Raw genomic sequence first — 25,780 nt, 5'->3', positions numbered from 1 at the left:
TGAAGGCTGGCTGCCTCAAGAGCAGCTGTTCCTATTATTATCTGTAAAGTCTTTCACGCCCCTTTCCAATGCCCATGTACGTGTCTGAACAGTTTGATACATGAAGCGACTAGCAACATAGGGAGTGCTTTTAAGGAAACGGTACAATGACATGACCGACCCCGCATGTATTGGATTGCTCCGCACTTAGACGGGGATACTAACTATCTTGGCTATTCGAAAGACGAGGTAGATAGAGTGACCAAAGAATAGGAAGATTAGCATAAAAAATAAGAAAATCAAGACCAAAAACATGATGCGAAAAGCCAACAAAGCTGCCAAGTGTGGCCACAGTAATCGATCTACGCGGGACTGGTTCTATCTAGAGTTGCCAGGAACAGATATGTCTGTTCCAATCAAAGAGGAAACTAACCCCAGACTGGAAAAAAAAACAGAGCACAGTGGCCTCCCCTCAAATTTTAAATGCAAAGATTCCCCACCGGTTCTTTTTCTTTCTATTTTCCTTTTCCTTTTCTGTTTGGATAGGGAAAAGGGGGGGGGGGGGGGGTAGTCAACCGCCATTGAGGAGTTGTTGGTTCAATTGTAGTCGAGTAGAGGCAGGGTAACTCCCCGTGGTAGCGAGGTTAAAAATAAGAGACGCAGAAGATTCAGAAAACAGGCTGTCTGGATATACGCAAAGAAACTCCACCAAAGGAAGAAAGAAAAACACCCGCAAACCAAAGGATAAGATAATTATATACGTTTAGGAGGATGGTGGACCGTAGTTTGTTTTGGTTTCCGTGGATAGAACATCAGCGAAGGTGGAAGAGAGTTATCTTGGGACAGGGACGAAGAGTATCAACACCTGTGCGAGTAACAAGCAGCTGCAATCATAGGTACAGCATGCCTGAATTATATGCTGCACTCAAGCGTCCCAGGAGCCCATCATGATAAGGGGTTGATCAAAGACAAGTCGAGACAATAAAAGGCATCGGAGGTTGGAGCAGCTGTTTCACCAGGGAGGCAAGTCTGGTCAAAACAAAAAGAGCACCTCTTACGATGCATATAAATGCTTTCCAACACATGCTTTCTTTTGCCAACTTCGTCATCCTATGGTGCCGTCCACAACCATCGGTTGGTCCTTTTTGGATCCGGACTTGTGGCTACCGCGGCGGCGGTAGGAACGCCCGGAGTGACTGTCGCCGCCACTATCCCCCATCGAATATACGCTGTGGCTGTCCTGGCTGTAGGCATTTGAGTAGGAGCCCTCGGGGGAGTAGGACGACGAGGAGGACGGGGCATATCCCCCCGACGACAAGGTGGAAGTGTGGTGCTGCTGCGGACGGTGTGGGCGTTGGAGCTCGACGGCGAGGCGCACAGCAATGGCCCGGCCCTTGAGCGTCTTCCCCTCGAGGCGGGCGATGGCGTTGGTTGCCGCCTCGTGAGTGACGAGGGTGACGAGGGCGTGGCACTTTTTGCCGCGCTTGCTGTCAGCCTGCTGGAACTGGATCTTGAGCACGCCGTTGACCTTTTCGAGGAGCTTTTTGACGTCTTGGTGCTGCGTCTGATCGTGGAGCTTGCTGATGTGAATCCTGCGCTGCACCAGGCCCGTGATGTACTCGCCGCCGCCGCCTTCCCTGACGGGGCCGGCGGCGGTCGATCCGGTCGCAGCTCGATCCGCTTCGCTGGCGGATGCGGTGCTGGGCTGCTGCATGTAATGTGCCTGGTTGGGATCGCAGTCATACTGGTATCCTGAGCCATAGGGGGCCATGTACTCGGTGTCGTGGGAGTAGCCATAATTCCCCTCATACTCGCTACCTGCGGTGCTGTAGCTCCCAGACCCATAACTGTGCCCTGAACTGTAACTGTGCTGCTGGGAACTCCCGTATGGCGATACCAAAACTGATGACGAAGTCATCTGGGGCTGACCCCATCCTGCCGCGTGTAGCGTTGGACCAGGGGTAAATGTAGGCCATGTTGATGGGGGCAAGGGGAGCTGCTGATGGTGGCACTTTTACGTCAGCATCGGTGATTTGCATTGCAAAGATTACACATGATAGAGAAAAGGGAGAGCAAGTTTTTGGGTATATAGCTTGAAGCCACTGCCACCTTGCAACAATAGCCTTGCTATTGAAAGAGCACATATATTCACGTTGATGGATCATGTTGCTTACATCGCATTGGCAGGAAGACGACGTAGCCGTCGATGGCGAGGGGGCCAGCAGCTCAAGATATTGGGACAAAAATCTTGGTGACCCGATGCTCGGAGTGCTTCCAAGATCATCAGTACCGGTTGGGTCGATGCTTGTGACACCTGACCCAAACGTCCGAGCAGCATGGGTGTGTGTATATGCGCGCGCATCATCTAAGTCGGTGTTACAGCCTTTCACACACCGATGCACAAACGCCGTTTGCTTGGCGGACAGCACCCGAAACACGGTCTGTTGAACGTCCAAGTCGTCAGCCAGCGGGCGTCGGCAGGATCGAAGATCAAAAGTCCCAAGCTCTGCTGGTCCTTGGAGTACAATGCCGGCGAGATCGATGCCGATGCAATCCAACTCATGGCGCGAAAATACACTTTTGTTTAGCATCTATTGTTCCAGAAGCAGAGACGGTACGCACCCGGTCAGCATTACATACATTGGTATAGTTCTTTGAGTGGACCGGGAGAAATATTAGTGTTGGTAGGACAAACATTATGAACAGGCTTTATTCCGCTAAAACAAATAATAATAAAACGGCACAACTAGCCTGCCTTGCTCAGGCCAGGACAAGGACTTGCTTGTTCCAGATGAAGCGAGCAGCAACCAACCTGAAAGTAACGTGCCCGTGAGCACGCTAGGCTAGAAATGTAATGGTATGATCTGCCCAGGCAGGTTGCCTCGCGTGAGACTATCTATATCGATGGACAGGTAGGTCTCAGATGCCTCTTGAAACTAGTGATACAGAGACGTCTGTCTGCCTGCCTGCTTTGGCGAATATGATTATAAGATATTTGTGTCCAGGCCGCCGTCTGGAGCAAGCGAAACTGCAAACATATAGGTTTTTCTCCCATACTATGTCTGATTGAGTAACATCTACATCGGGTTAGTAGGTGATTGGCACTTGAGCTCATAGGCACTCCAATGTAGCAATCTTCCAAAAGCAACTGGCATTCCCACTCGAGGGGTGCATAGCATCATCAACATAATCAGTAATGCATATGAATGCAACGCGCCAACTCGGGAAGTACGGGGGGCATCGCAGGCTTCGTCTCAGGAAGACGGCAGGCTTTCCTGCTCAGAGTTTAGTTAGCTAAGGGGGGGTTTAAATGTGATATGTGATAGATTTTCCCGCGGGCGATGCAAACATCGGGTTGCAATTCGTAAACCGCGTATGGGTGGCCGATGCAGAATGACGGTGCCTCGTGGCCTAGAACACAGAGCAAAAGAAATAAAGAAGAGAAGAAGAGCCTGTGGTCATTTCCGTCGATCTGCAGCGTCGGCAAATACCTTGAAAAAAAAAAAAAAAAAAAAAAAAAAAAAAAAAAAATGGTGGCATATGCGGTTCAAAGGTGTGACTGGTCGATGGCAAGGGAGAAGAGTAGGATTGCAGCCATTGAAACAAGTTATGGTCAATTACATGACTGTGACCAGCATCCGGGTTACCTTCGATGCGAATGGTGATGCTGGAGCCGCCGTATCGTGGGTATTATTGAGGCAAACACTACTGGCGCTTGGCGCAGAAAGGTTATGCAGTTTGCTGTTCTGGACTGTTCGCCTGCTGCATATGGTGCCCCACCTAAACGACGAACCGGGGATTGGAAGCCGTGATTACTGCCCGGTTACCTGCAGCAAGCAAACAAAACTCCAGCCCGATGAATGCATACAAAAATCATTACTCGGAAGTAAAAGCAGGCCAGGAAAGCCTGGAATGACATTATCAATATGTAATAATGCCTATCCCTTCTTTTTGAAATGGAAGGTATCGTCCGACGAGTCCAGGTCGGAACCACTGTCGCTAGCGATCGGTAGGCTGCGGGCAGAGCTGAAAGCTGGCACGAGCTCCAAGAGAGACTCCTCTCGCGCCTGACCATCTTGGCCAGGCTCATCCCGCCAGGGGGTCAGCTCGTCGTTGGATCTAAGGACGGCAGCCATTGCATAGTGCGAGCCATTCGAGTGGACGGCTACGGGAACCCTATTATTCTCCAATGCCAGCCACACCGACTGATGGCTCGTCGATTGAGGTTTGACCGGGATGTGCTCTTGTGGGAAGTTGATAAGCACGGGTGCGTTCCCAGTGGTCCATATGTATGCCGTGCCGGAATCTTCGCTGACCTCGCATGTAATGAGCAGGGTTTCGGGGATTCGAGGATGCCAGACGAGTGAGGAGATGCTAAAGTGAAAAAGCAACACTGCGCGCAAGGTTGCTGTGCTCACGTCCCATACCCACACTGTACTAGGCCATTCTACAAGTGCAGTAGCGACCAGGGCCGATGACTCGTCAAAGGACAGACGAAAAGGCCCAGTCTTGAGTTCTTGATGATCGCTAGTTGGCCGACCGGTCGGACTGACAGCCTGGGTGGCCTTGATGAATCCCCCTGAAACGGCCTCGCCATCACCTGCCGTGATAAGCTGTTCTTGCCAGACCTATGGAGGGCCACATGTAATACTAGGTCAGTTATAACCGTTAATAGTCGGGGGGCGAATCATCTCGGGCCCGCATGATGGTACCCTGTTAGAGGAAGGAGAGGGGCTGGGGCAACAAACCTGGCCGTCATCTCGGGGGGTTATTGTTGGTGGGTGGCACAGCGTGGCTGTCTCGGCTACCATGGTCATATCAAGCGAGTACACGGTGCGACTGAAATCTGCGATGGCAAGGTACCGAGAATTATGTGAAAACTGCACGAGCTTCACCCCTGGCGCGAGAGCAAACTCTTCCTGGGATGCTACGTCCAGTGACTTGTGGTGCGGTCCAGACCAGAGCTTAAAGAGGTTGCCGTCGGCCGTGTAGAATAGGATCTTGTGGCCGTGTGCAGGGCTCTCCCAGGCAGCCAACCAGCGACCATCAGGGCTCCATGTGATGCCATGTCCATCTATTGTGTCGAGCGGCCATGACCGCTGGCACTCGCGGGTCTCCGGGTGGTGAACACTGACCACATCTTTCCCATCGGTTCGAGTGAGTACAGCAAGATGCCGACTGATTGGCCGGATGGAAAAGCTTTTGTTTGCAGATGAGATGCTGTAGAACTTTGGGCTGCTGATCTCGACCGTTTTGGAGGTCTTGAGATTGAATATTGAAAGTCTCAATCCAAGTGAGGAGAAGAGGATGACCTCTGAATCCGTTGCACCAAAATCGATAAAGCAAGGCTTCATACCCGGCGGTGTGGGGTTGCGGATAATAGCATGAAGATTACTACCTTCCTGAGCCGAGAAGACGTGAATTTGCTCGGCAACGGCAACGAGCAGGTGCTGGGACGATGGCGACCATTTGAAGCTGAGAATTGGTCCAGAAAGGTCCCTGGGCAGGTCGACGATGTGAACAACCTGAAGTGACGACGTGGAGCGAACGCTGATGTCTGAAGATGTCAACGTCGCAATGAACTGGCCATTTGGACTGGGAATGCAATGGTTTGATGCTGGAGAATGAAAGAAAATATGGATGTTAGCGAGTCCTGTGTGTCCTTCTGTTTGTTTTTATATCAATCCTTTTATCCAGTAGGTGTTCGCACCACTGAAGCTTCTTGAGCAGCAGACCTTGAGCTCGGACATTGCCGTTCCGGTCACAAATTTGACCAGACGGGAGTACAATAAAGATAAGAGCTAAAATAATTGATTAATTAAGAGAGTGATAATGGAATCAAGGGCCCTGGATCCTTGCTACCTGCGAATTACCGGTAAATGCCGCCTTGCTGATGAAGCCTCGAGAAAAAATTACTTTTTCTTGATCAGTTTTAATTTGAGCTGGAGATATCGTGGTACAGCAACAAGCTTCGTGAGCAAGGTGGGGCAGTCTATTGACATTATAGATGAATAACCCCAACCCTTTTGGGGGCCACCTGCCAAAGAAAGACCCTTTAGGGATTTTATGCAGCAGCTAAGGGCGTGATCTTCTCGTTAATAAAGTTCTCTCTTCCCAATTAGGCGGTACTTTACCCATGTAGAAAAAGTGGGAAAAGGGCTTGGAAGTAGCTTTTTCGACCGGGCTACCCGGGATAACCAGGGGCTATGGGTTTTGGCCGTAAAAACCCCTTTTTTCACATACCCCTCGGTTATATACGTTTTATATTATAACGCAATTTTTTTATTACGGTTTTTGTAACTTTTCGTTGGCGATAGTTTTAAACTTTTAAATTAAACCGTTTTAACAATATTTAGTTTTTTTACCAATTTATCCATATAAGTGTAAAAAACGCCCAATAGGGGAAAACGCCCGTTACCGCCGTTTTTATAAATTAGCCCGTTTAATAAACGAACCGTAATACCGTCGTTCCGTTGGTTTGTTAATCGAACCAACGAACTTTTTGGGTAATTTATAAAATATTTTAACGAGGGTTTTTTTAAACCCAAATAAAGTAAAACGACGGTATTTAAATTAATTGTTAAAAAAACGTTAAAAACGTAGGGAAAATATATAAATATAATTTTTACGAAAATCCAAACCAAATACGATAACGAAAAAAAACGATATTTGGTTTGGAAATTATAAATTAGCCGTTCCGGCGTTATTTACGATAAATAAGGCCGCGTTAAAATTAATTCCAATAACGAAACGTAAATCGAATTTAACCGTTATATTACGTTTTCGGCCGTAAAATAAATATTTAACGGAAAACTTTTTGGACCTATGGCCGAAATATATTATATTTGGGCGAAAAATTGGGTTAAAAATACCTGGTTTAAAAAACTTCCGGTCGTTTTAACCGCGGTTTTTAAACGGTATAATTATTATTTCGAAAATAAATTTGAAAATTATTTTGGCGGTAATTTAACGGAAAAGGGCGAAAACGGTAATAAAATCGAATCGACCGCAAATAAAAATAATTTTATCGATTTATTTTTATTTAACGGTTAATTTACGTAACGAAAAACCCCAATAATAAAATTAAAAAGGGAAATAAACCCCGATATTATTTTTTTGCCAAATTTGGGTAAAAATTTGGTTGTAATCGAGCCTAATTACCACCGAAAAAAGAAAAAGGGTTTTCGCCGGTATCCGAATAACGCGTTAACGATTTTATAGGAAATTTAACAAACGTTAAAAACGTTAATAACGTAATAAAACGATTATATAATTTAATAAAATTTAAAAAATAAAATATTGGGTAAAATAGTGGTTTTATACGCGTTACCAAAAGACGAACGGCCGGTAGGAAATTTATTAACGGTATTATATTTATTAAATTAACAAAATTACTTTTTGGTTTGGAAAACGTTTCCAAATTACGAAAAAAAAGGCGTATATAATATTCGTATTGGCCCGCAATTAAATTGGAAATTATTATAAAATGGAAATAATATTACGATTATAAAATCGATTTTAATAAACCTTATTATATTTGGTAAGCGGTAAATATATTAATAAATTAAAAATTTGGCAGAATTTTAAAATTTAATCGCTTTTCGCCATTAATTTTAATAATGTTAAAATTATTTTTAATATCGTTTTTTTTTACCACTATTTTCGCCTTTAAATTAATTTATTTCCGGCCCAGATTTTCCTATATATTCGTTATTACGGTAATTAGGTATTTCGTTTACGTTTACGCCGGTATATTTTCGATATTATACCGTTATATAATGGGCGGTTAACTAGCGAATTTTTTGGGGTAAACGCGGTACCAATAATTGTTTTATACGTATACGCGTTTACCTAAAAATATCGCGATTTTCGGCTAATAGTAAAGGGGGTTTTACCCGTAAGTTTTTTTGTAAATTTTGCAGGGTTATAACCGTATATATAATCGTTTTTTAATATATAAACGTATATTTAGGAATATTATTTTTAATAATTTTTTACGTTCGTTTCAAAAGGCCAAACGCCTGTTTAACTATTATACAAATTCGGGTATACCGCAAATTATACAATTTTTTAATCGTTCGAATCGATTTATCGGCCTTTTTCCAATTTTACAAATAATACCGTACGTTTGGGAACGGTATTATAATACCGGTAATAAATTTGAAACCGGTATTTGTAAAAAAGTATTTCCTTTTTAATATCGATAATTTAAAAAAGAACGTTTTATTTAATAAATTTGCGTCGTTTATAAATTTTTTAACCCCTGGTAATACCCATATAAACGATAAATTAAACCGTATTACCGCAAATACGTTTTGGGTAATATTTTTTTTACGGTTATATTATTTTTTAGTAACGGCCGATTTTAATTTAATTTAAGCCGAAATATACGTTCCGTCGATTGCATTTATTACCCCGTTTAACGCGTTTAAACTAGGGTCGAATTCGATATCCGGATCGAACCAATTCGAAAGCGGTATTTTTATTATAATTGCGTAATATTATTATATACCAGTTAATATATAATAAAACGCGCGATATACGGCCGATTGCGTATATAATAAAAGAAAGGTTATTTGGCGTTGGAAAGTACCCGTGGCTATTATATATAGGAAAATAACGAATTTTTACTTCGTATTTTGGTATTAAAAACTACGCAGGTAATTATAATTTATTAGCCAATTATAAAATTTTGTAAATTCGTTTTGGGTAAATTTAAATAGCTTTTAAAATCGTTTGGGCGATTTTTTTAATAATTAATTAATAAAAATTGACGATTTTATTGGCCCGTATATATAAATAATAGACCGCCTAAACGTTGGATTTACGATAATTTCGTCGATTTTTAATAAATTTATATTAACGGGTTCGTCGTTTTGGGTTGCGGTTATATAATGGTAAAATACCACGCAAATGGTTTAAATAATTTATTGGGTTAAAAGTATGATTATACAATAATATATATAAAAAAGGGGCTTTTTTAACATTAAAAAAATGCATTACGAACGTGGTTCCGGTTTTATTTAATTAACGTTTTTATTAATAATAATAATAGTTATTTTTAACCTGTTACTATTGCAAATACGGCCCTTTTTTCCTATTTGGATTATTATAAAAATACGTAATTTAAATTACGTATTTTTGTAATAATCCAAATAGGAAATTTACGCGTTATATAACGGTTTTTGCTAATTTTCGAAAAAGATATATAATACTATTGTAGGGGAACCCGGCCTGTGGTTTTTGGGTTTTATTAACGCCGGATTTACGGCGTAAAGGAGGGTAAAACCCATTTTTCCTGCTCCTTTTGGCAAGATTAACAAGAAAAATTCGTTGTTATGGACGAGAAGATCACACCCTAAACTAGGGCGTTTTAGCAAGCAGACACTTTCAACAATCAGCAGTCACACTTACTGTACACAGTCCGTGCCAGTACGGTGTATTCGTTACCCGTGAAAATGTGTAAATTTGGACAAACAGCAATACGAATATATACATATATTATGTGGTAAGTAGGTTGGTGAGTATGTACCAGGGCGGGATGAGCTTTAGTGTCTCTGTCTGTATTAACACTGGGTCGGGCTTAAAAGTGACCGCTGACTACTGAAAGTGGCTGTTTGATAAAAACGCTCTAGCCAAGCTAAGCTCCTGGCGTCTGCCACAACGTTTTGATGCTTGTGGCGCTACTCACCTTTGCCCCATAGGTGATACAGCAGTAGCTAATTGGCCCTTGCCACATTGTCGTAAGGCAACTCTTGGAAGGCCACCAACCAAAAACGACCGTTCACTACTGTAGGTACGCTTGGCTTGGTACCTTTGCTCCGTGGATACTAACCTGCTTAGGTAGGTTTAAACACTCTAACAGTCATTTGCTGAGTCATTCTCCGATTTGCGTCCGAGACCGAGAGTGGCGCTTACATATCTCCGTAGGTACATTGGTCTAGAACAAGTAGACCCTGGAGGGGATCACCTTGACGTCTTCTACACATTTCAACACTTCACGGGACCAAGTTCAACCAACTCAGATCTTGTTAGCAAAAGATCAAAGACTTGAAAATGGATTATCGCCAGATATAGATCAAGAGATCTAGAAAGCAGCTCAGACAAAGCTGGGCGCAAACATATCCCCCGACAAACAATCATGCACCGGGCCGCTGTGCTACGTCATTTACGGCAACGGTCCCGGACCCCAGCCAATCTTCTGACCGCGCCCAGCCCAACTTTCAAGCTCTGTCTCGGCCATCGCGAAATCGCCAAATCGGTTGCGACAGCTGCCACCACCGCAGATCTGCGCTCGAGCCGAAGCGACCATCCCGATTCATTCACAGGCCCCGCCACTCTACCGTCCCGTAAAGAGGCAATAAGGAACGCCAAGCCGTTTTCCGACTTCCTCACAGATACCTTCAATCGACAGCACGACTATCTCCGTATCTCGCTGACGGAAAGATGCAACCTACGATGTCTATACTGCATGCCTGAGGAAGGGGTGCCCCTGTCCCCGGATCGCGATCTGCTCACAACCCCGGAGATCGTCCTGCTGTCATCGGTCTTCGTCTCACAGGGCGTCACGAAGATCCGTCTCACGGGCGGTGAGCCTACAGTGCGCCGAGATATTGTGCCCCTGATGCGCCGCATAGGTGACCTGCGGCCCCACGGCCTGCGCGAGCTCTGCCTCACCACCAATGGCATCGCTTTGCATCGCAAGCTGGACCCCATGGTGGAGGCCGGCCTCACTGGGGTGAATCTCAGCCTGGACACGCTCGACCCGAATCTGTACCGGATCATGACGCGGCGTGATGGCCTCGAGGCGGTCAAGCGCAGCATTTCCCGAATCCTCGAGATAAACGAGCGCGGCGGCCCGCAGGTGAAGCTTAAGATCAACTGTGTTGTGATGCGCGGGATGAACGACCAGGAAATCATCTCTTTCGTCGAGATGACGCGCGACCAGGACATCGAGGTTCGCTTCATCGAGTACATGCCCTTTGACGGCAACCGGTGGAGCAAGGGCAAGATGTTCAGCTACGAAGAGATGCTGGACCGGATCCGCGAGGTCCATCCAGACCTGGAGCGCCTCAAGGGCCACAAGAACGACACGAGCAAGACGTTCCGGGTGCCTGGGTTCAGGGGAAAGGTTGGCTTCATCACGAGCATGACGCACAACTTTTGTGGCACATGCAACAGGCTGAGGATTACGAGCGATGGAAACCTCAAGGTGTGCTTGTTTGGTGATGCAGAAGTCTCACTACGGGATTTGTTGAGGCAGGCGAATGAGGGGGAACCCATTGACGAAGCTGCCATCGAAAGGCTGCACGAGGCTGCGGTTGAACAGATGTTGGAGGCACGAGAGTCGGCGGCGAGTGAAACCACGGTCATCGACACCTCATCGATGCCCATTGTCATTCCAAACTCCCACGAATTGCTCGATTTGATAGGAATGGCAGTGAAGCGCAAGAAGTCGAAGCACGCCGGGATTGGCCAGCTCGAGCACATGAAAAACAGACCAATGATTTTAATCGGTGGGTAGCGAAATGATGCCGTCTTCCCATTTCCAAGTTTCAAGATGTCCGTTTGATTTTTATTGTTTTGGTTAAATCGAAGACAGTCAAGTTCAATATTGGGTTCAAGGGTTTGCATAAATAGAACTGGCGTCTGGTTGTATATGTAATGATTACGACTTGACGATGATATCGATTTGGATTTTTTGTTATCTAACCCCCTTATCGCAGATGCATATTGGATTATGGGCGGCATCATGATTGTGGCTAAGTAGTTTTTCATGTAGATACCAGGGTACAACAACAACATACCAACTACACATATAACAAACCAAGAATGCAATCTCGGGGGTTGTGGAGAAACAGTCACAGTATCCCATGGGAACTGCTAGGACCTACCAGAGCCACAGGCGCGTCTGCTAGAGACGCGTCCTGGCAGACGGTGAGGCGGTTCACGACGGCAGCGCGAAAGCTGGACAAGGCCGAGAACGGCGACCAATCTAGAAAACCAAGCCCGCCTGTTTCGACACTCACACACGTTTCCGAATCCGGCGCCGCGCACATGGTGTCCATCGCGGCCAAGGCGGTAACCTCACGCGTCGCGACGGCAGCGTGCACGGTCGTCTTCAGCAACGCGACGGCGGCGCGGCTGATCCGGGAGAACCAGATGAAGAAGGGCGACGTGCTGGGCGTGGCGCGCGTGGCGGGCATCATGGCGTCCAAGAAGACGTCGGACCTCATCCCACTCTGCCACCCGATCCCCATCTCGCGCGTGAGCGTCGACCTCGCCGTCTCAGACCCTTCGGGAGGAGACGACGAGGCTGCGGTCGTCGAGGTCAGCGCGACGGTCGAGTGCGACGGCAAGACGGGCGTCGAGATGGAGGCGCTCACGGCGGCCAGCACGGCGGCCCTGACGGTCTACGACATGTGCAAGGCGGTGGACAAGGGGATGCGGATCGAGGGTCTACGGGTGGTGCTCAAGGACGGTGGCAAGAGTGGGCGCTGGGTTGAGGGCGGCCGGGAGCCTACGACGGCGTCGGGGACGGTGTGAGGCTTTGGGACAGGGCGAGGCGGTGTGTAGCAGAAAAGGCAGTATATCCCTGTCGAGGTTCTTATTGGGGGTTGTGGTTTTTGGAGGGGCTAGTCTACTGGTCAAGACGGTATTCCGTACTTTGCCTTGCGTTTGTATTATTATTACATACTTTTGCACTATAGCAACCAACTATGGTACTCCTTGCATCGCCACCGCAAACCTGCCTCTGGGGTTGATGGATCCAGTAAGCCAGATCTGGTCCTGCTGGTCTCGTGCCCTTTGATTTGTGTATTTTGTTTTGCTTCTTTTCTTTTCTACCACGGTGTGTTCGCCTCGCGACGCGTATGTGGATTCACATGGCCCCTACAGAAGGACCCCTCATTTTTCACCCCTCTCCGGACCATTTGGGCACAAAAAAAAAAAAAAAAAAGCCAAGACAGGCGATGTCGCGCGTAGCCCAAAAGAGGATCCAGGCAGTTGTTCTGCTTAAGCGAGAGGCGGAGGCGGTAGGTGCGGCGGTGCCGATGTATGTGGAGAGGTTTTGGAGTTTTAGATTGGTGACAATTTGGAGACATCTAAAAAATGCGTTTTTTTGCCAGAATATTCAAGTGCGGGTACCTGTTCGGTCACATGAACGGGACCCTGGAAAAAGACTGTTCTTTTGTTCTTCTTCTTTACTGGGCTATGGATAGTACGGCAAGTTAATAATAATATTCACCAGTGCCAAGACCTTGCAAGACGTAGAGTAGGTAGGTAATTAGCGTGCGGTAGGTAGCATTTCGCAGTTGATACTACAGTACAGTAGGCAGGTAGCAAGACTGGGTAGATCTTGGTAGGATACCTTGCTTCATTTTGGTATTATTTCCGAGGAGAGAACTCTGGCCAATCAGAGACATTCCAAAGTGCAGTTCCGAGGATGTGTTTTCTACAAGGGCCCAGCAACAAGGGTCTGGATGAACGAACAACCGGTTCCAAAACCGCCGCCCCGCCAATTAATTCGGCAGGTCTGGCTCCAAGCAGACGACCTTTTGGATCGACCGAACCAAGCCAGGTTCAGGTCCAATTCTCCATCTCGTGAAGAGCCTCGGCTGCAGGCAAGAAATAGCTTAGACAAGCCTGGTCTAGGCCAGAAGCACTGCCTGCGTGATCAGTTCCGTCCTCTAGTCTCTTTTATTTTATTCCGCATTGCTGCAGGTGCTCCTTATGGTATCCGCATTGGGTCCGGTATCGAGGTCTTGCTTGTTCTGTTGATCGCATGTGTCTGGTAAGGATTAGCCTACTTTTACTAGTACTTTGGTAGTTGGTCCCCTGAATTCGGGTGGCGCGCGGAATGACCGACATACAATGCACTCTGTTCTAATTGGAGGTTACGAATTGCTGGGATTGCAAGGAACATCAGGTGAGTTAGCCACCGTGCAAACCCTGCTCACAAATTCAAATTCGCAGTTGTCAATTCGAATGAGTTCGACAGACACTGCGGAATCGCACCCGCAACGTCATCCCGGCTTGTTTACCCCAGTTGGGACCACCCAAGAACGGGCCGGGATATTGAGCCAATGAGACGACATTGGCCAGAGATAAGGAAGTGATGCCAACCAATCACAATCGAGACGTTACTGTAGTACGAACTATGTACCTCATTGCCAATGTCAACAGCGGATGCATCACTTTGACTGTAGTGCATACCTTGACCGAATCAAAAAATTCTACCGTTATAAATATTTTAATATATTTTATCATTCTGTATATTATATACGGTATTCAGGCAAGTAGAGTGGGCAGGAAAAGAGGATATTGCCCAGGCAAGCAAGTACCTTGGTGGCTTTGGGTAGATAAGGTATACTACCAGATATTATCAGGCAAAAGCAGACAGTTCTCAAGCCATAATAGTATGGTACTGACTAATATAAAGTATGTTAGACTTGCAGCGATGCGAGCCGCAATGATTTTTGGTTTTTTTTTATCTGCCTAGGTCTACCTTGCCTTACATCAGGTACGTCTACCAAACAGCAGATTGCCAACTTGCTTGCCTACTTGCAGCAGGCAAAAGCAAGGCTGCATCTTGATGAGATCAGTTTACATTAGGTTTCTACCTTACTTCAATGATCTGCAGGGAAAAAAAACATGACAGAATGCAGTACAGTACCATGCTGCAAAGTAAAGGAGCGGTCCAAGTGTTGAAATGTTACAGTTTCAACAGCGCTCTTTGCCCACATCTTCGTCATGCATCGGCGATGAACTCCGATACCAAGAAACGTAAATGGCGGCCATTCTTTGTGGAGAGATGCAAGCAATCAAGACCGAAACTAGGCAAAAAAGCTGCCGAAATGATCATGTACCTACCTACTGCGTTTATTGTGGACGCGGGGGCGAACAATCAATCCACCGTCGTCGCCCAGAGATGATGATCTTGGTATTTTTCCTGCTTTGACTGTTCACCATTCAAGCGCTTCCAAAGCATACCCCCCCGGATCAAAAAAAATCAGAGAGTTCGAGTCAGTGGCAGCTCCAGGCCCAATTTTGGATGCAAATTGTGGGAAATGGAACAAAAACTGAGGAAAGGGCTACGTTGTCAAAGTCGCGTCCGCTCGCCCGCCCGCCCTATTGACCAATTTGCTACCGACGGATAATGACTCGCCGGTTCCAACGGTAGGTAGTAGTTTTTTTTTCTTGTCTTTGATTTATGTTTTCTGGAACTGCAGATTTATTTCCTCTTCCAAGGGTCCGTGAATTACAGTACTATATTGTTGATCAACGACGTCAATTGTGAGCGACGGTCTTCTGAAGGATTCCCCAAAGTTTAAAGGATTGTCATTTCTCCAATCATGCCAACCGTCATTCACTGCCGAGCTTGTCCCATTTTGGCAACTGTGCACAAGCGGTGTCCCTTGTCTCACGGGCATGAGCATGAGGCACCCCCCCCTCCCTGGCAAGGGCCCAGCGTTGTCGAAAACCAGGAGCGGCGCTACTACTTACTACCTGGGTAGGCACTGAGGAGTCCCCGACTTCAAAACAACGATCATCGGTGCTCGTCCCACACCGCAACAGTGGTCCAGTCCATCGACAACCAGGCATGATGCATTCTGGCCTGGGCTCAGTATCCACCAGTAGACCCATCTGAATCCCCATTCTCGGGCGCTTGTGTGCATACGATAATACGTGGTAACACAGAAACGAAAAAGCAAAACGGGGAAAGCGGGCGAGAGGGAATTTACTGTATTCTGCTTGTTATTCATTGTTATTCGTGTAACACGTTCCTTTCCCCCTCATCAGGTACGGGTATGTGTGTACCTGCTCTAGGCAAGGTAGGTAGGTAGGTACCTTAGGTAACTAGGTATATTACTTCTCGTTTATTGTCTGCAGCTTCCCGCTTCAGAAGCGACAGTTGCATTCGTGCATGCATCACCTGCTCTATTTCTAGCAAATAGATATTCTCTGAATCCTTTACCGCCAGTTTGGAGTTTGAAAGCTTCTGGGGTCTTGATTTTGCATCACACTGCGACCGTCCACTCTATAAGTGGGCTTGTTCATCTTCCAAACACAAACCGCAGGACAAGCCAAAGGCGCTTGTTTTGCTTGCTTGCTTGCTGCTTGTTGATTGCTCCCGTCAATAATTGCATACAATACAGCACACTGAGCACAGTACAGTTCTTGGCTGTTTGTCGTCAATCGGTCTCGACCGCGCACCACACGTCCCCACTTACCTAACTTATTCAGATAACGGCCTGTCAAGGAGTGGAGTGGCGACCGCAAGCAACACCCAGGCTTGGGAACAGACCCCCGGCCCGACTCCTATTTTGCCTCATTGAGTGGTAGGTAATAGTATTTACTTCGTGGTCACCCTCGTCTCAGACCTCACCTAGTCGTCGCAACTCAACTTAACGCCAGCACATTCCCCATCCCGAATAATCGAGTGCGACACACTCACCTTATCGACACCGTTTATTGCCAGCTCACTGTCTCATTTTAGACTGTTTGTATTAATTCAATCAATAATGAAGAAGACAGCATAGAACCACAAACATTGTTTGATCCATCTTTCCAGCCTCGGGTCACTTCCTATTCTTTCGCACAACAAGCACCTCCAGTCCCATTTTCCCGTGTTTCAACCTTCGTCGGCACTTAATTTCAGAGTTCACCTTGAACATCAGAGCAATTTCCCGACGAGCCTTGATACTAGCACACAAACCGCCACTACTACGCCACCATCTCAACCAAAAAAAGGACCATCCTACCAAGCGCGCACACGACCAACCATGGCAGCAATCATGCCGCGTCTTCCAGACGCAGCCCAGAACATCTTCCAGCAGCCACAGTCGCAACCATTTCGCTCTTCGAATCCTTACCAGACTCAGTACCTCAACCGACAGTCATCACCACCAAACAACGGCAGCATGTTGAAGCAGGACTCGCCTCCATCGCCCTCGGGCTTCCCGTCGCGACGGCGCGGCAACGCTCCGCTATTTGTCCCTGCCGTGCTGCGCCCAAATGAGTTCCCGTCGCGAGAGCCCCAAGAGCATCGCGCCCATGCAAGTGTCGATCTGCCGTCCTCCGCCCCTAGGTCGTCTCCCGGCTCGGGCTTCATCAACCTCGCCGGCATCGGTGCCATCAGCATAAGTCGCTTCGCGCGCAGGTCGTCTGCCGACAGCAATAGCTTTGTCGAGTCCGAACTGGACAAGAAGCTTTTCCCGCCCGTCACAGCAGAGCCAAAGCGCAGCCACTGGAAGGTTAGTTGTCTTTATTTGACGCGACGGGCTTCTAAGTCTTTCCAAGTCTCGAAGTTGTCAACGACGTTGTGACCGTAGATCCCAGCTAACAATCGACACCCCATAGCCCGATGAGTCTGCTACTGTGTGCGACCACCCAAGCTGTACCAAGCGTTTCGGATACTTTACACGCCGTCATCACTGTCGCAGCTGTGGTAACATCTACTGCGATCCCCACTCATCCTACCAGATTCCTTTGGACGAGGACGCGCAGTACAACCCTCGCGGACAGCTTAGCCGTGCTTGCGGCATCTGCTTCGACCAGTTCCGCGTTTGGTCCTCTAGCAGCAGCAAAGCGTCCAGCGACACGTCCTCCACACGCCCGTCGACGCGGGTGACCGAAGCCGGGTCTGTTTCCACCGCTCCCAGCAGCCCGGTGTCCACAGTCGCTGTTCCGGTTCATCCGAATGGCGGAAGCAAGGGGAGCGCACCAACGCAGGCACCTTACATGGACGTGGCTCAGAGCGTTCCCCGTGACTGGAACTGGAGCACGTTTTAGAGTGACGACTCCCTTCCCACCACTCCTGCAGATATCCTTTTCCCTGATGAGCAACGTCAGAATCCCCTCAAGCCAATTTACGCCATCTGGCCGAAAGACGAGCTCCCAGTCGACGAGAACATCTCTGCAGAAACCAAACAAAAGGCAGAGGCCCATTTGAAAGAGCCACCCAACCAAAGTCAGGAGCCTAGAGCTGCCTTCAGGTTCCCGAGCAGATTGAGCGAAGAGCATAGGCGCCGCGTGCAAGAGGACTACGAACGCCAACAAGTTCAAGATGCGTTTGAGAAACGATGGCGCGTCCCTCTGGTCGTGGTCCGCAATATTCGAAGCTGCGCTGCTGCTATTCGTCACAAGCTGGTCTCTTCCCGCCTGTCCCGGCAATTTCATCGGGTCTCTGCCACATTCCGCCCAGCAACCGTCACTTTTACGCCTATTACCACTTCGTGATACTTTTTTTTTCACTCGACACTTTACAAGACCAAAGACAACTCTTATTAGAACATATAAACAGCAGTCCGGCAGCGGAGGTGCATTTTGTTTCAGCGCCGCATCTTCGCCTCGTCTTTTCATCACCATTTCAAGAGATACCCCAATCCTCTGTTGGACCTTGAACCGTCCTACCACCAGGATTTTTAATGTTCTTCTGTCAGATCACTCACTCGATCACCTCACCAAGCCAGCCATTTCTTTTCGGGCTATGAGTATGTTCCCTGGACCTCTTTCAAGGACTGTCTGAAAAAGCTCTTTAGACTGGGAAAACAATCACCTTTGCGCCTTGGTTAAAGCGAGGAGATCTGAGCGATTTTGACATGTTTTAACTTTGTCTACTTTTCTGCATTCTCTTTCACATAATGTCTTTCTTACAACTCTATATTTCCGGTTTCGTTTATATGGTCATGGATCTGGGGCGTTGCGGATGGTTATGGTCTGTTTCTGATTTTGCCTCCAAGACCCACGCCGTTGCCACAAGCTACGTGACTTTTGGTGTCTTGATATCATGCGGTTTGGCTTTGGGTTCATTGGTTTTGTTTTGCTTCTTCATTTGCATTTGGAATCGTTTGGAGTTTTTTTTTTTTTTTTTTTTTTTTTTTGTTTTTTGTGAGCCAGTTCTGCTTTTTCCCCCGTTTTTTTTTTAGGAGCATTTTTGCGCATTTTCGAGCCAGAGTTTAGACACAACTTTTAGCGTTATCGTGCATCGGAGCACTGGAATAGACAACATTTGAGCATGACTTGTTTACTTCACCAACCTGTCCTTGTCGCACCATGTCAAGTGTCCAAGGTAACGCAGAGAGCCATCACCGATACATGAGACAAATGAGCCTTGCAACCAAAGCGCTGGGACTCTCCGGGGTAACCGGATCATGCCGTGTCCAACTGTATCCTAAATAATTACCCGCGTCTTTCGATGTCGGTGACAAGGACAGTAATAGATGTTCTAATTTGGGCTACAAAGCTTTCAATGCTGGTTTCCAGCGATCGTCAGGGGCACCGCAGCATCAGAGATGGTGTTGCTTGCATCTGCAAAGCTAGCTATAGCTTCCTTAGTCACGCACGAGATTGGTTAACCACACAACACCAATGCAACGAGGGGGTAGCATCATGAGATCTGCGCATATACATATATGCATGAACACATGGTTTATCTCCGAATAAGTTGCCAGTCAGTACTGCACTGAATCGAATCGTATCAAAATTCCCGGTTTTATTTTTAGTTGCCTACCCAGGATAGCCCCAGCCATCATATCTTCGATACCCAACAGAAGGAAACGAAATATAGGAAATGTTCAAAAATAATTAGATATGTACAGTTTGCGTTGATCACCTGACCCATCTGATGTCCATCAGCTTGTGCCAGTCTGTATCTCCGCTAAGCCAAGCAAATTGGTAAACATAAACCTTTCCAACAGCTCTCCGACTATGTTCTGGCCGGATTTTTTTTTTTTTTTTTACTTCAAGGTAGCGCCGAATTCTACCTCCTTTTGCCGTTCGAGCGAGCCTTGCCATTGGGGCTCGCGGCGACACCATTTGACTTCTTCGCCTTCCCGTTGCCGTTCATGTGAACTTGAACATCCTCGCCACCGTAGACCTCTTTCTCGACTTGGCGGGCAGCCTCCCAGCCCGCCTTCTCGGCAAGAGCCACGTTGCTCTCCCGACGCGCCGAGGTGCCCTTCTTGAAGCGGGCAGCGTCCACGCTGGATCGGCGCAGGTATGACGAGATAAAGAACATGACGAAGAGATAGGTGAGGGGCGCCAAGTACAGCACGTTGAGCCAGATAGCAAAGGTTTCACCGGTGCTCGAAATGCAGGGCACAACGCGCTGTCCGTAAGTAGTCGTGTCCGAAAGACCAGCAACCCTGTACATGCCTGAGGGAGCAGCGTCGACAGCAGTGGCAGGCTTGGAGCCCACAAGGCCGCCAATCATGTTCTTCATGTTATCAATGATGGCTCCGCTGGTCGTGGATGCGCCGGCCGGGGTAGCGGCAGCTCCAGGTGCTGCAGTGACCGGGTTTCCGTTCAATGCGACCGGGATGGTGTACGACACGAAAGAGTGTACCATCGCGTAGGAAGCACCGACAACGAACTGGGTAATTTGCATGGTGGTCAACGAGCGCTTAATAAACACAGGCACCTTGATGTGGAATGCAGTCAAGGTGTAGTATGTGTACTGAATATTCGGTCAGCCTTACAAAGTCGCTTAAAATATGAGTTGACAGAGAAATTTATGACGAAACTCACCATCATAGCGTGAATGAACGAATTGAAGAACAAAAAGGTCCAGATGGGCACGGCCATATAGCGCATACCAGCCCACATGCACATCATGGCACCGGCGTGATGGTATGTCTGCAGAGTAGAGCTCTGCTTGCCCTTGGCAATGATGATCAAGGTGTCAATAACCTCGTAGAACTTGCTGATATAGAACAGCCACCCGTAGAAAGCCAGTCCCTCGTTCCACATACGGCCGCTGGTGGTTCGGTCAGGTCCAGCGGGGAGAGGTGCACCATGCGCATGGCTGTGCCAACGGTGGTCAACATCACTGTAGTACATGCCATTGCCGATACCTGGGGGCCCGAAGACACGGCAGAAGCTGTCGGCGGTCCCGGCCCAGCCCGCTGGCCCTGTAGGGCTGAGAATACTGCGCCTCAGCATGCCAAGAGTCCCCCACCATGTCCAAGCCGAGTAGACGGCAAGGAAAACGTTGTGCGCCACAACAAACCAAAAGAAGGCTTTGGTCTTGCTGATTGCCCATGGCCTCTTGTTTCTTGACTTGTTGTAGGCATTCAGAAGCTTGATGGTGATGGCATAAGTGGCTGCAATCGTAATGGGCACCTTCGCATCCAGCCAAGCAGAGTACACATGGTCGGGAATGTGGAAAGGAGGCACAAATGCTGATGAGCCGTGGGACTGGGCGGAGATTGGCGTGATGTAGTCGGGCACGTTCTTCGGAGGAAATGAGAACAGGGCAGGGCTTGGGAGCCCCCAATGGATAGGGCCGGTGGAAGCCATTTTTTGCGCTGTGAGGACAGTCAAAAAGTAGATTGAAGATCGATAGGTTGACGGGCACAGCCCAATTCTTTGCCTTTGCTTCAAGATTGGAGTTGCTTGCTCAAAAATAGCGTGTGAAGTACAAGGAGTGTTTTGTTGAGCGGCAATCGCAGATCAACTGGCGGATGAATACTGAATCCCGGCGGGCATGCCAAGAATCGATACTCCACAGACTTCAGCAACACAATTTTCTTCTTCTTTTTGCGAAGCCAAAGTGCGTTCGGTGAGAGGCGATGAGTATAATGAGGAGTGAAAGTGACCAGAGTTATAACAAATAAAAAAAAAACTACCTGACTCCAGGAGTTGGGGCTTTGTTGCTGATGAAATCCTCGTGTGATAAGGCAACAAGCAAGGGGAAGGGGGCAAATAAAAACACTCTTGGCTGCCAACGTGCCTCGGCAGCAAAAGATCAACAAGTGCAAGAGCCCACGGGGCAAAGAGACGCTTCGGGAAAGAGTGATCCACCCAACGAAGGCGATTATAGGGAAGTGACAGGGGATTTGGGAAGGCAGCGGAGTGCTTAAGAATCTTGGTAGAATCGATTGGGGTTGTAGAAAGTTACTGGCGCCATCACTGTAGAGATATTTTGGGGAAGCCAATTACGCGGTACGTCGTACGCCGTCTCGCCGCACGGCGAAGAACATATAAATTGCATAATGTAATTATACCGACGTTGGCCAGACAGGGATTGCTGCAAGTCAGTAGGCTTGAAGCTTTGTGGAATTGTTGACGCCTGGTTCCGAACACGCGCTCAATTGAGACAAACGTCAAAAAAAATTTAAAAAAAATTTGCTGTCAATTTTCGCAGGGCGTGACGCAAGGGGTCTTCTTGGGTGTGGGGAACCAAGGCCCATGTTACTGAGGGGCACCGACTTGGCGTGCCAATTGATAGGGTCCTGAAAAGTTTTTGTTGGGCTATCGGCGCTGGGCAGGAAAGGGTCCCAGACGGTGCAGGGAGACCCCATCCATGACAATCAGCATCGATCGTCTTGTCTGTACTACGAGGTTGCCTTGAGAGTGCCATGGGGAAAACAGTCCGACGGAAGCGAGAAGGTTTGGACCAATTAGCTGAACAAGGTTGTGTATGTTGAACTCATGTTGAATATTGCGAGTTTGTATTGAAGTCACAACGCAGGATGCCATGTTGCTGATCTTGGGCTCCTAGCGAATGCGTACGCTTCGTATGTTTAGTAGTAACAATTGTCAAATCAAATCGTTCGGGGAGAGAGTATGAACCGAATGTCCGAGAGGTATGGTTGGTTGACGTTTTGCGGCTCAAAACTGCCGAAAACGGCTTGATGTCCCGAGCTTCTGGAATGGTTTGTGGAAGCTCAACCACTGACAAAATGTGCTTTAACCCCACATATTACCCCCAACAAATCTACTTTGACATTGAAATTTCCTGGCGGTACGACGTGGATGAGAGAAGAGCGAAAATATCAGATTGTAGAGTTCAACTCGATGCTCCATTTTCACATGCTTTAATCGAAGAGACGTTTGCGTCGTTGTTGACTGGGGCTAGAGGAATCACATAGAATAGCACGTCAGGAAGTTTTTGACATGGGCTAGCCGCGACTAGTGCCGGGGCGAATGGATTAATCGATATTAGACAGTAGTATTATGGTATTCGCTTAAATTGACACGTGAGTTGGGAGACGTACCTACTCCTTATGCAGAGGTTGACATTCAGTGACGATGCAAATGCGTGCTGGCATGGCTCTAGGAACTGCATGTCCGCATTGCTTCCTGTAGGAGAGTTGCTTTGACAATTCTTAAACTAAGGTGACGTAGATAAAGTACACACAGGTTGGACCCCGTTATCGATGGTAGCCAGTATTTACTTTGCAGATTTCAAAAGATTGAAGAATCTCTTGCCGTCATAATGATCGAATAGATTAAGAATTGAATTCCGAAAAGAAAGTTCGCTACGGGCCTTTGTGATGCTAACCCCGGTGTCTTGGTACGGAGCCGGCAGTCAATATTTTTGGCGTAATGGGCCGGGAGAATTCGGGCAACCCGGTGAAGACCTACGAATGAGCGCCGTGCTGCCCCACACACCGCCGTTGTCGGCCCCGAGCTCACCCCACCAAACGGATCCGGTTTCCAAGCTTGAGCTGAGCTTGCCTGCTATTCACGTCATGCAGCCCCATCGCATATAGTCTAAAAAGCTCTGAGAAAATCACGCTATACATCAAGCTCTACAACTTGTCACTACAATCCAACCTACTCTTAGATCAGTCAAACGCGTCAAAACTCAAAACACACACCTAATTTACAACCAACATATTGCCCAACATGGCTCGCAAATTCTTCGTCGGCGGCAACTTCAAGATGTACGTTTAAACCCCCACCAGTACGAAAGAACCCCGCATGGTACGATCACAAGAGGCATGTTCTAGAAACTGACCCAGTGCGTCTGGTCCGCGTCAACAGGAACGGGACCTCTGAGTCCATCAAGAAGATTGTCGAGAACTTGAACAACGCAAAGCTTGATACCAACGCCGGTATGTACGGGTAACAGAACATCCAGTCCATGCGTAAACCATACACATGCATCATACAAAATAGAATATAATGGGACACAACAGAAACTGATAGTTATCTCATCAGAGGTTGTCATCGCGCCTCCTCACGTCTACCTGTCTCACACCCGGTCCTTGGCCAAGAAGGAGATCGAGGTTGCCGCCCAGAACGTCTTCGACAAGGCCGATGGTGCATACACTGGTGAGACTTCGGTCTCCCAGCTCAAGGATCTCGGCATCAACTGGGTCATCCTTGGCCACTCTGAGCGCCGCACCATCCTGGGCGAGTCGGACGAGGTCGTTGCCTCCAAGACCAAGTACGCCATCGACAACGGCCTGAAGGTCATCTGGTGCTGCGGTGAGTCCCTCGAGGAGCGCGAGAGCGACAAGACGGTTGAGGTTGTCACCCGTCAGCTCGAGGCCCTCAAGGCCAAGCTTGGTACCAGCGGCTGGGAGAACGTTGTCATCGCGTACGAGCCCATCTGGGCCATTGGTACCGGCAAGGTTGCCACCCCCGAGCAGGCTCAGGATGCCCATGCCGCTATCCGCGGATACCTCAAGAGCAATGTCAGCGACAAGGTCGCCGAGGAGACCCGTATCCTGTACGGCGGCAGTGTCAACGAGAAGAACTGCGGCGAGCTCAGCCAGAAGCCCGACATTGATGGCTTCTTGGTTGGTGGTGCCAGCTTGAAGCCTGCTTGTAAGTATTCCCAATATCACGTCTCGGCACAGAGTAAGAGACACTACTAACTAAGACCTCTCAGTCGTCGACATCTGCACCTGCAAGTCCGCATGAATATTCTCAATAAGTCTAAGACGTATCAAGTGAATGACTGCATGACGAGGAATGAGGCTGTGAATAAGGGCCGGATGAACACGCATGAGTATAATGAGCTTTACGGATAGCATAGATAAAAAGAAAAAAAAAGCCGAACATAACTACGACCGTCATCAGTCCTACAGTAAGAAACCACAAGTAAAATGAAGACTTACGAGGCTCAGGACCACTGACCACCTTGCCCCAAATATTTTCTTGATCGTCGTGTCTAGATTTGATATGCACTCCATGAATTTATACAATATAGTACACGCTGTACCCGCCCATACAATAAAAGTCTTGCTTTCAAATCCAATTGGCTATACAGGCATACCATTGCCGTGGTATGGACTCCAGATACCTCTGACACTCTCGTTGATACTCCTGACCGGCTTGGAAAACTTCTTGTTGACTTCACCGTTCATCTCACGCAGCAGCTCGACCTTCTTGAGGATCTGGTTCGCATCGAGGTTTCGGACGCAGACTGGCCTGTTGTTGCCATTGATGAAGTGTCCGACGACGACAGGGTGCTTTTGTGGCCTTGGGGACACGGTGATTTCAATCTGGGGGTTTTTCGCGGCGAAGGTCGGGAGATGCTGCCTGATGAACTGGCTGTGGTCGGCAGGGAACCATTTTTGTCAGACTAGGTCCTCGACACAGAATATACAGCAACCTGTAAAAGGGCAACCGGTAAACTTACTTCATGCCCTTGGAGCTCCCTGCCCAGTCGCAGTAGTGGAATTCCAGCCTCTTGCACTGGAGGATGAAGGCGCCGATGCCATTCTTGGTGGGACTTGTCAGTCACGATGCAAAAGTTCAAGAGACGACGCCAGTTGACAAAATGACTTACTTGGCCAACGGAGACCTTCTGAAGTGGCCTAATGGTCATTGTGGGCGCGCTGGATATTGTGAATATCTTGATCTAGGTATGTCTAGACGAGCTTCACCAAGCGCGTATATCGACGACGTTCCAATGCTCGAAAAAACACTGGTGCACGTGACTAGCTGCGCAGCTCCCAGCAGCGCTTTACTAACTTAGGACTAGCGCAAGACAGGAGCATGGAACATTGCGGGTCCATGCAAGTCATTGATTGGATTTGAGCGCTGGCACCAGACGAACGCG

The 25,780-nt window shown here is 48.0% G+C and overlaps 7 protein-coding genes across 7 annotated transcripts; 3 read left to right on the top strand and 4 right to left on the bottom strand.

Annotated features, from left to right (window-relative positions):
- Nucleotides 1-1,084: 1,084 nt before the first annotated feature.
- Nucleotides 1,085-2,570, bottom strand: PgNI_04502 (uncharacterized protein; the record flags this gene model as incomplete). The annotated part of the gene is made up of 2 exons (XM_031124547.1): nt 1,085-1,978; nt 2,154-2,570. 2 exons carry the CDS (start codon nt 2,568-2,570, stop codon nt 1,085-1,087), a joined length of 1,311 nt encoding a protein of 436 aa, XP_030983837.1.
- Nucleotides 2,571-3,917: 1,347 nt separating this feature from the next.
- On the bottom strand, nt 3,918-5,729 carry PgNI_04501 (uncharacterized protein; the record flags this gene model as incomplete). Its single annotated transcript, XM_031124546.1, has 3 exons — nt 3,918-4,607; nt 4,728-5,596; nt 5,690-5,729. The coding sequence occupies 3 exons, from the start codon at nt 5,727-5,729 to the stop codon at nt 3,918-3,920; spliced, it is 1,599 nt and encodes a 532-aa protein (XP_030983840.1).
- Nucleotides 5,730-10,120: 4,391 nt separating this feature from the next.
- On the top strand, nt 10,121-12,525 carry PgNI_04500 (uncharacterized protein; the record flags this gene model as incomplete). Its single annotated transcript, XM_031124545.1, has 2 exons — nt 10,121-11,495; nt 11,867-12,525. The coding sequence occupies 2 exons, from the start codon at nt 10,121-10,123 to the stop codon at nt 12,523-12,525; spliced, it is 2,034 nt and encodes a 677-aa protein (XP_030983839.1).
- Nucleotides 12,526-16,152: 3,627 nt separating this feature from the next.
- Nucleotides 16,153-18,893, top strand: PgNI_04499 (uncharacterized protein). Its single transcript, XM_031124544.1, has 3 exons — nt 16,153-16,319; nt 16,509-17,234; nt 17,341-18,893. The coding sequence occupies exons 2-3, from the start codon at nt 16,764-16,766 to the stop codon at nt 17,770-17,772; spliced, it is 903 nt and encodes a 300-aa protein (XP_030985256.1). The 5' UTR covers nt 16,153-16,319; nt 16,509-16,763; the 3' UTR covers nt 17,773-18,893.
- A 755-nt stretch (nt 18,894-19,648) lies between these two features.
- PgNI_04498 (uncharacterized protein) lies at nt 19,649-21,938 on the bottom strand. The gene is made up of 2 exons (XM_031124543.1): nt 20,509-21,938; nt 19,649-20,437 (listed from the first exon to the last, which is right to left on the bottom strand). Exons 1-2 carry the CDS (start codon nt 21,277-21,279, stop codon nt 19,742-19,744), a joined length of 1,467 nt encoding a protein of 488 aa, XP_030985255.1. The 5' UTR covers nt 21,280-21,938; the 3' UTR covers nt 19,649-19,741.
- A 1,675-nt stretch (nt 21,939-23,613) lies between these two features.
- On the top strand, nt 23,614-24,636 carry PgNI_04497 (uncharacterized protein; the record flags this gene model as incomplete). Its single annotated transcript, XM_031124542.1, has 4 exons — nt 23,614-23,651; nt 23,752-23,822; nt 23,887-24,540; nt 24,605-24,636. The coding sequence occupies 4 exons, from the start codon at nt 23,614-23,616 to the stop codon at nt 24,634-24,636; spliced, it is 795 nt and encodes a 264-aa protein (XP_030985264.1).
- Nucleotides 24,637-24,977: 341 nt separating this feature from the next.
- Nucleotides 24,978-25,546, bottom strand: PgNI_04496 (uncharacterized protein; the record flags this gene model as incomplete). The annotated part of the gene is made up of 3 exons (XM_031124541.1): nt 24,978-25,269; nt 25,358-25,440; nt 25,508-25,546. 3 exons carry the CDS (start codon nt 25,544-25,546, stop codon nt 24,978-24,980), a joined length of 414 nt encoding a protein of 137 aa, XP_030985263.1.
- Nucleotides 25,547-25,780: the final 234 nt, after the last annotated feature.

Source organism: Pyricularia grisea (assembly GCF_004355905.1).
Source record: "Pyricularia grisea strain NI907 chromosome Unknown Pyricularia_grisea_NI907_Scaffold_2, whole genome shotgun sequence".
Classification (NCBI taxonomy): Eukaryota; Fungi; Ascomycota; class Sordariomycetes; order Magnaporthales; family Pyriculariaceae; genus Pyricularia; species Pyricularia grisea.
Note: the sequence above shows the minus strand (reverse complement) of the source record. Positions and strands in the feature narration are given on the sequence as shown.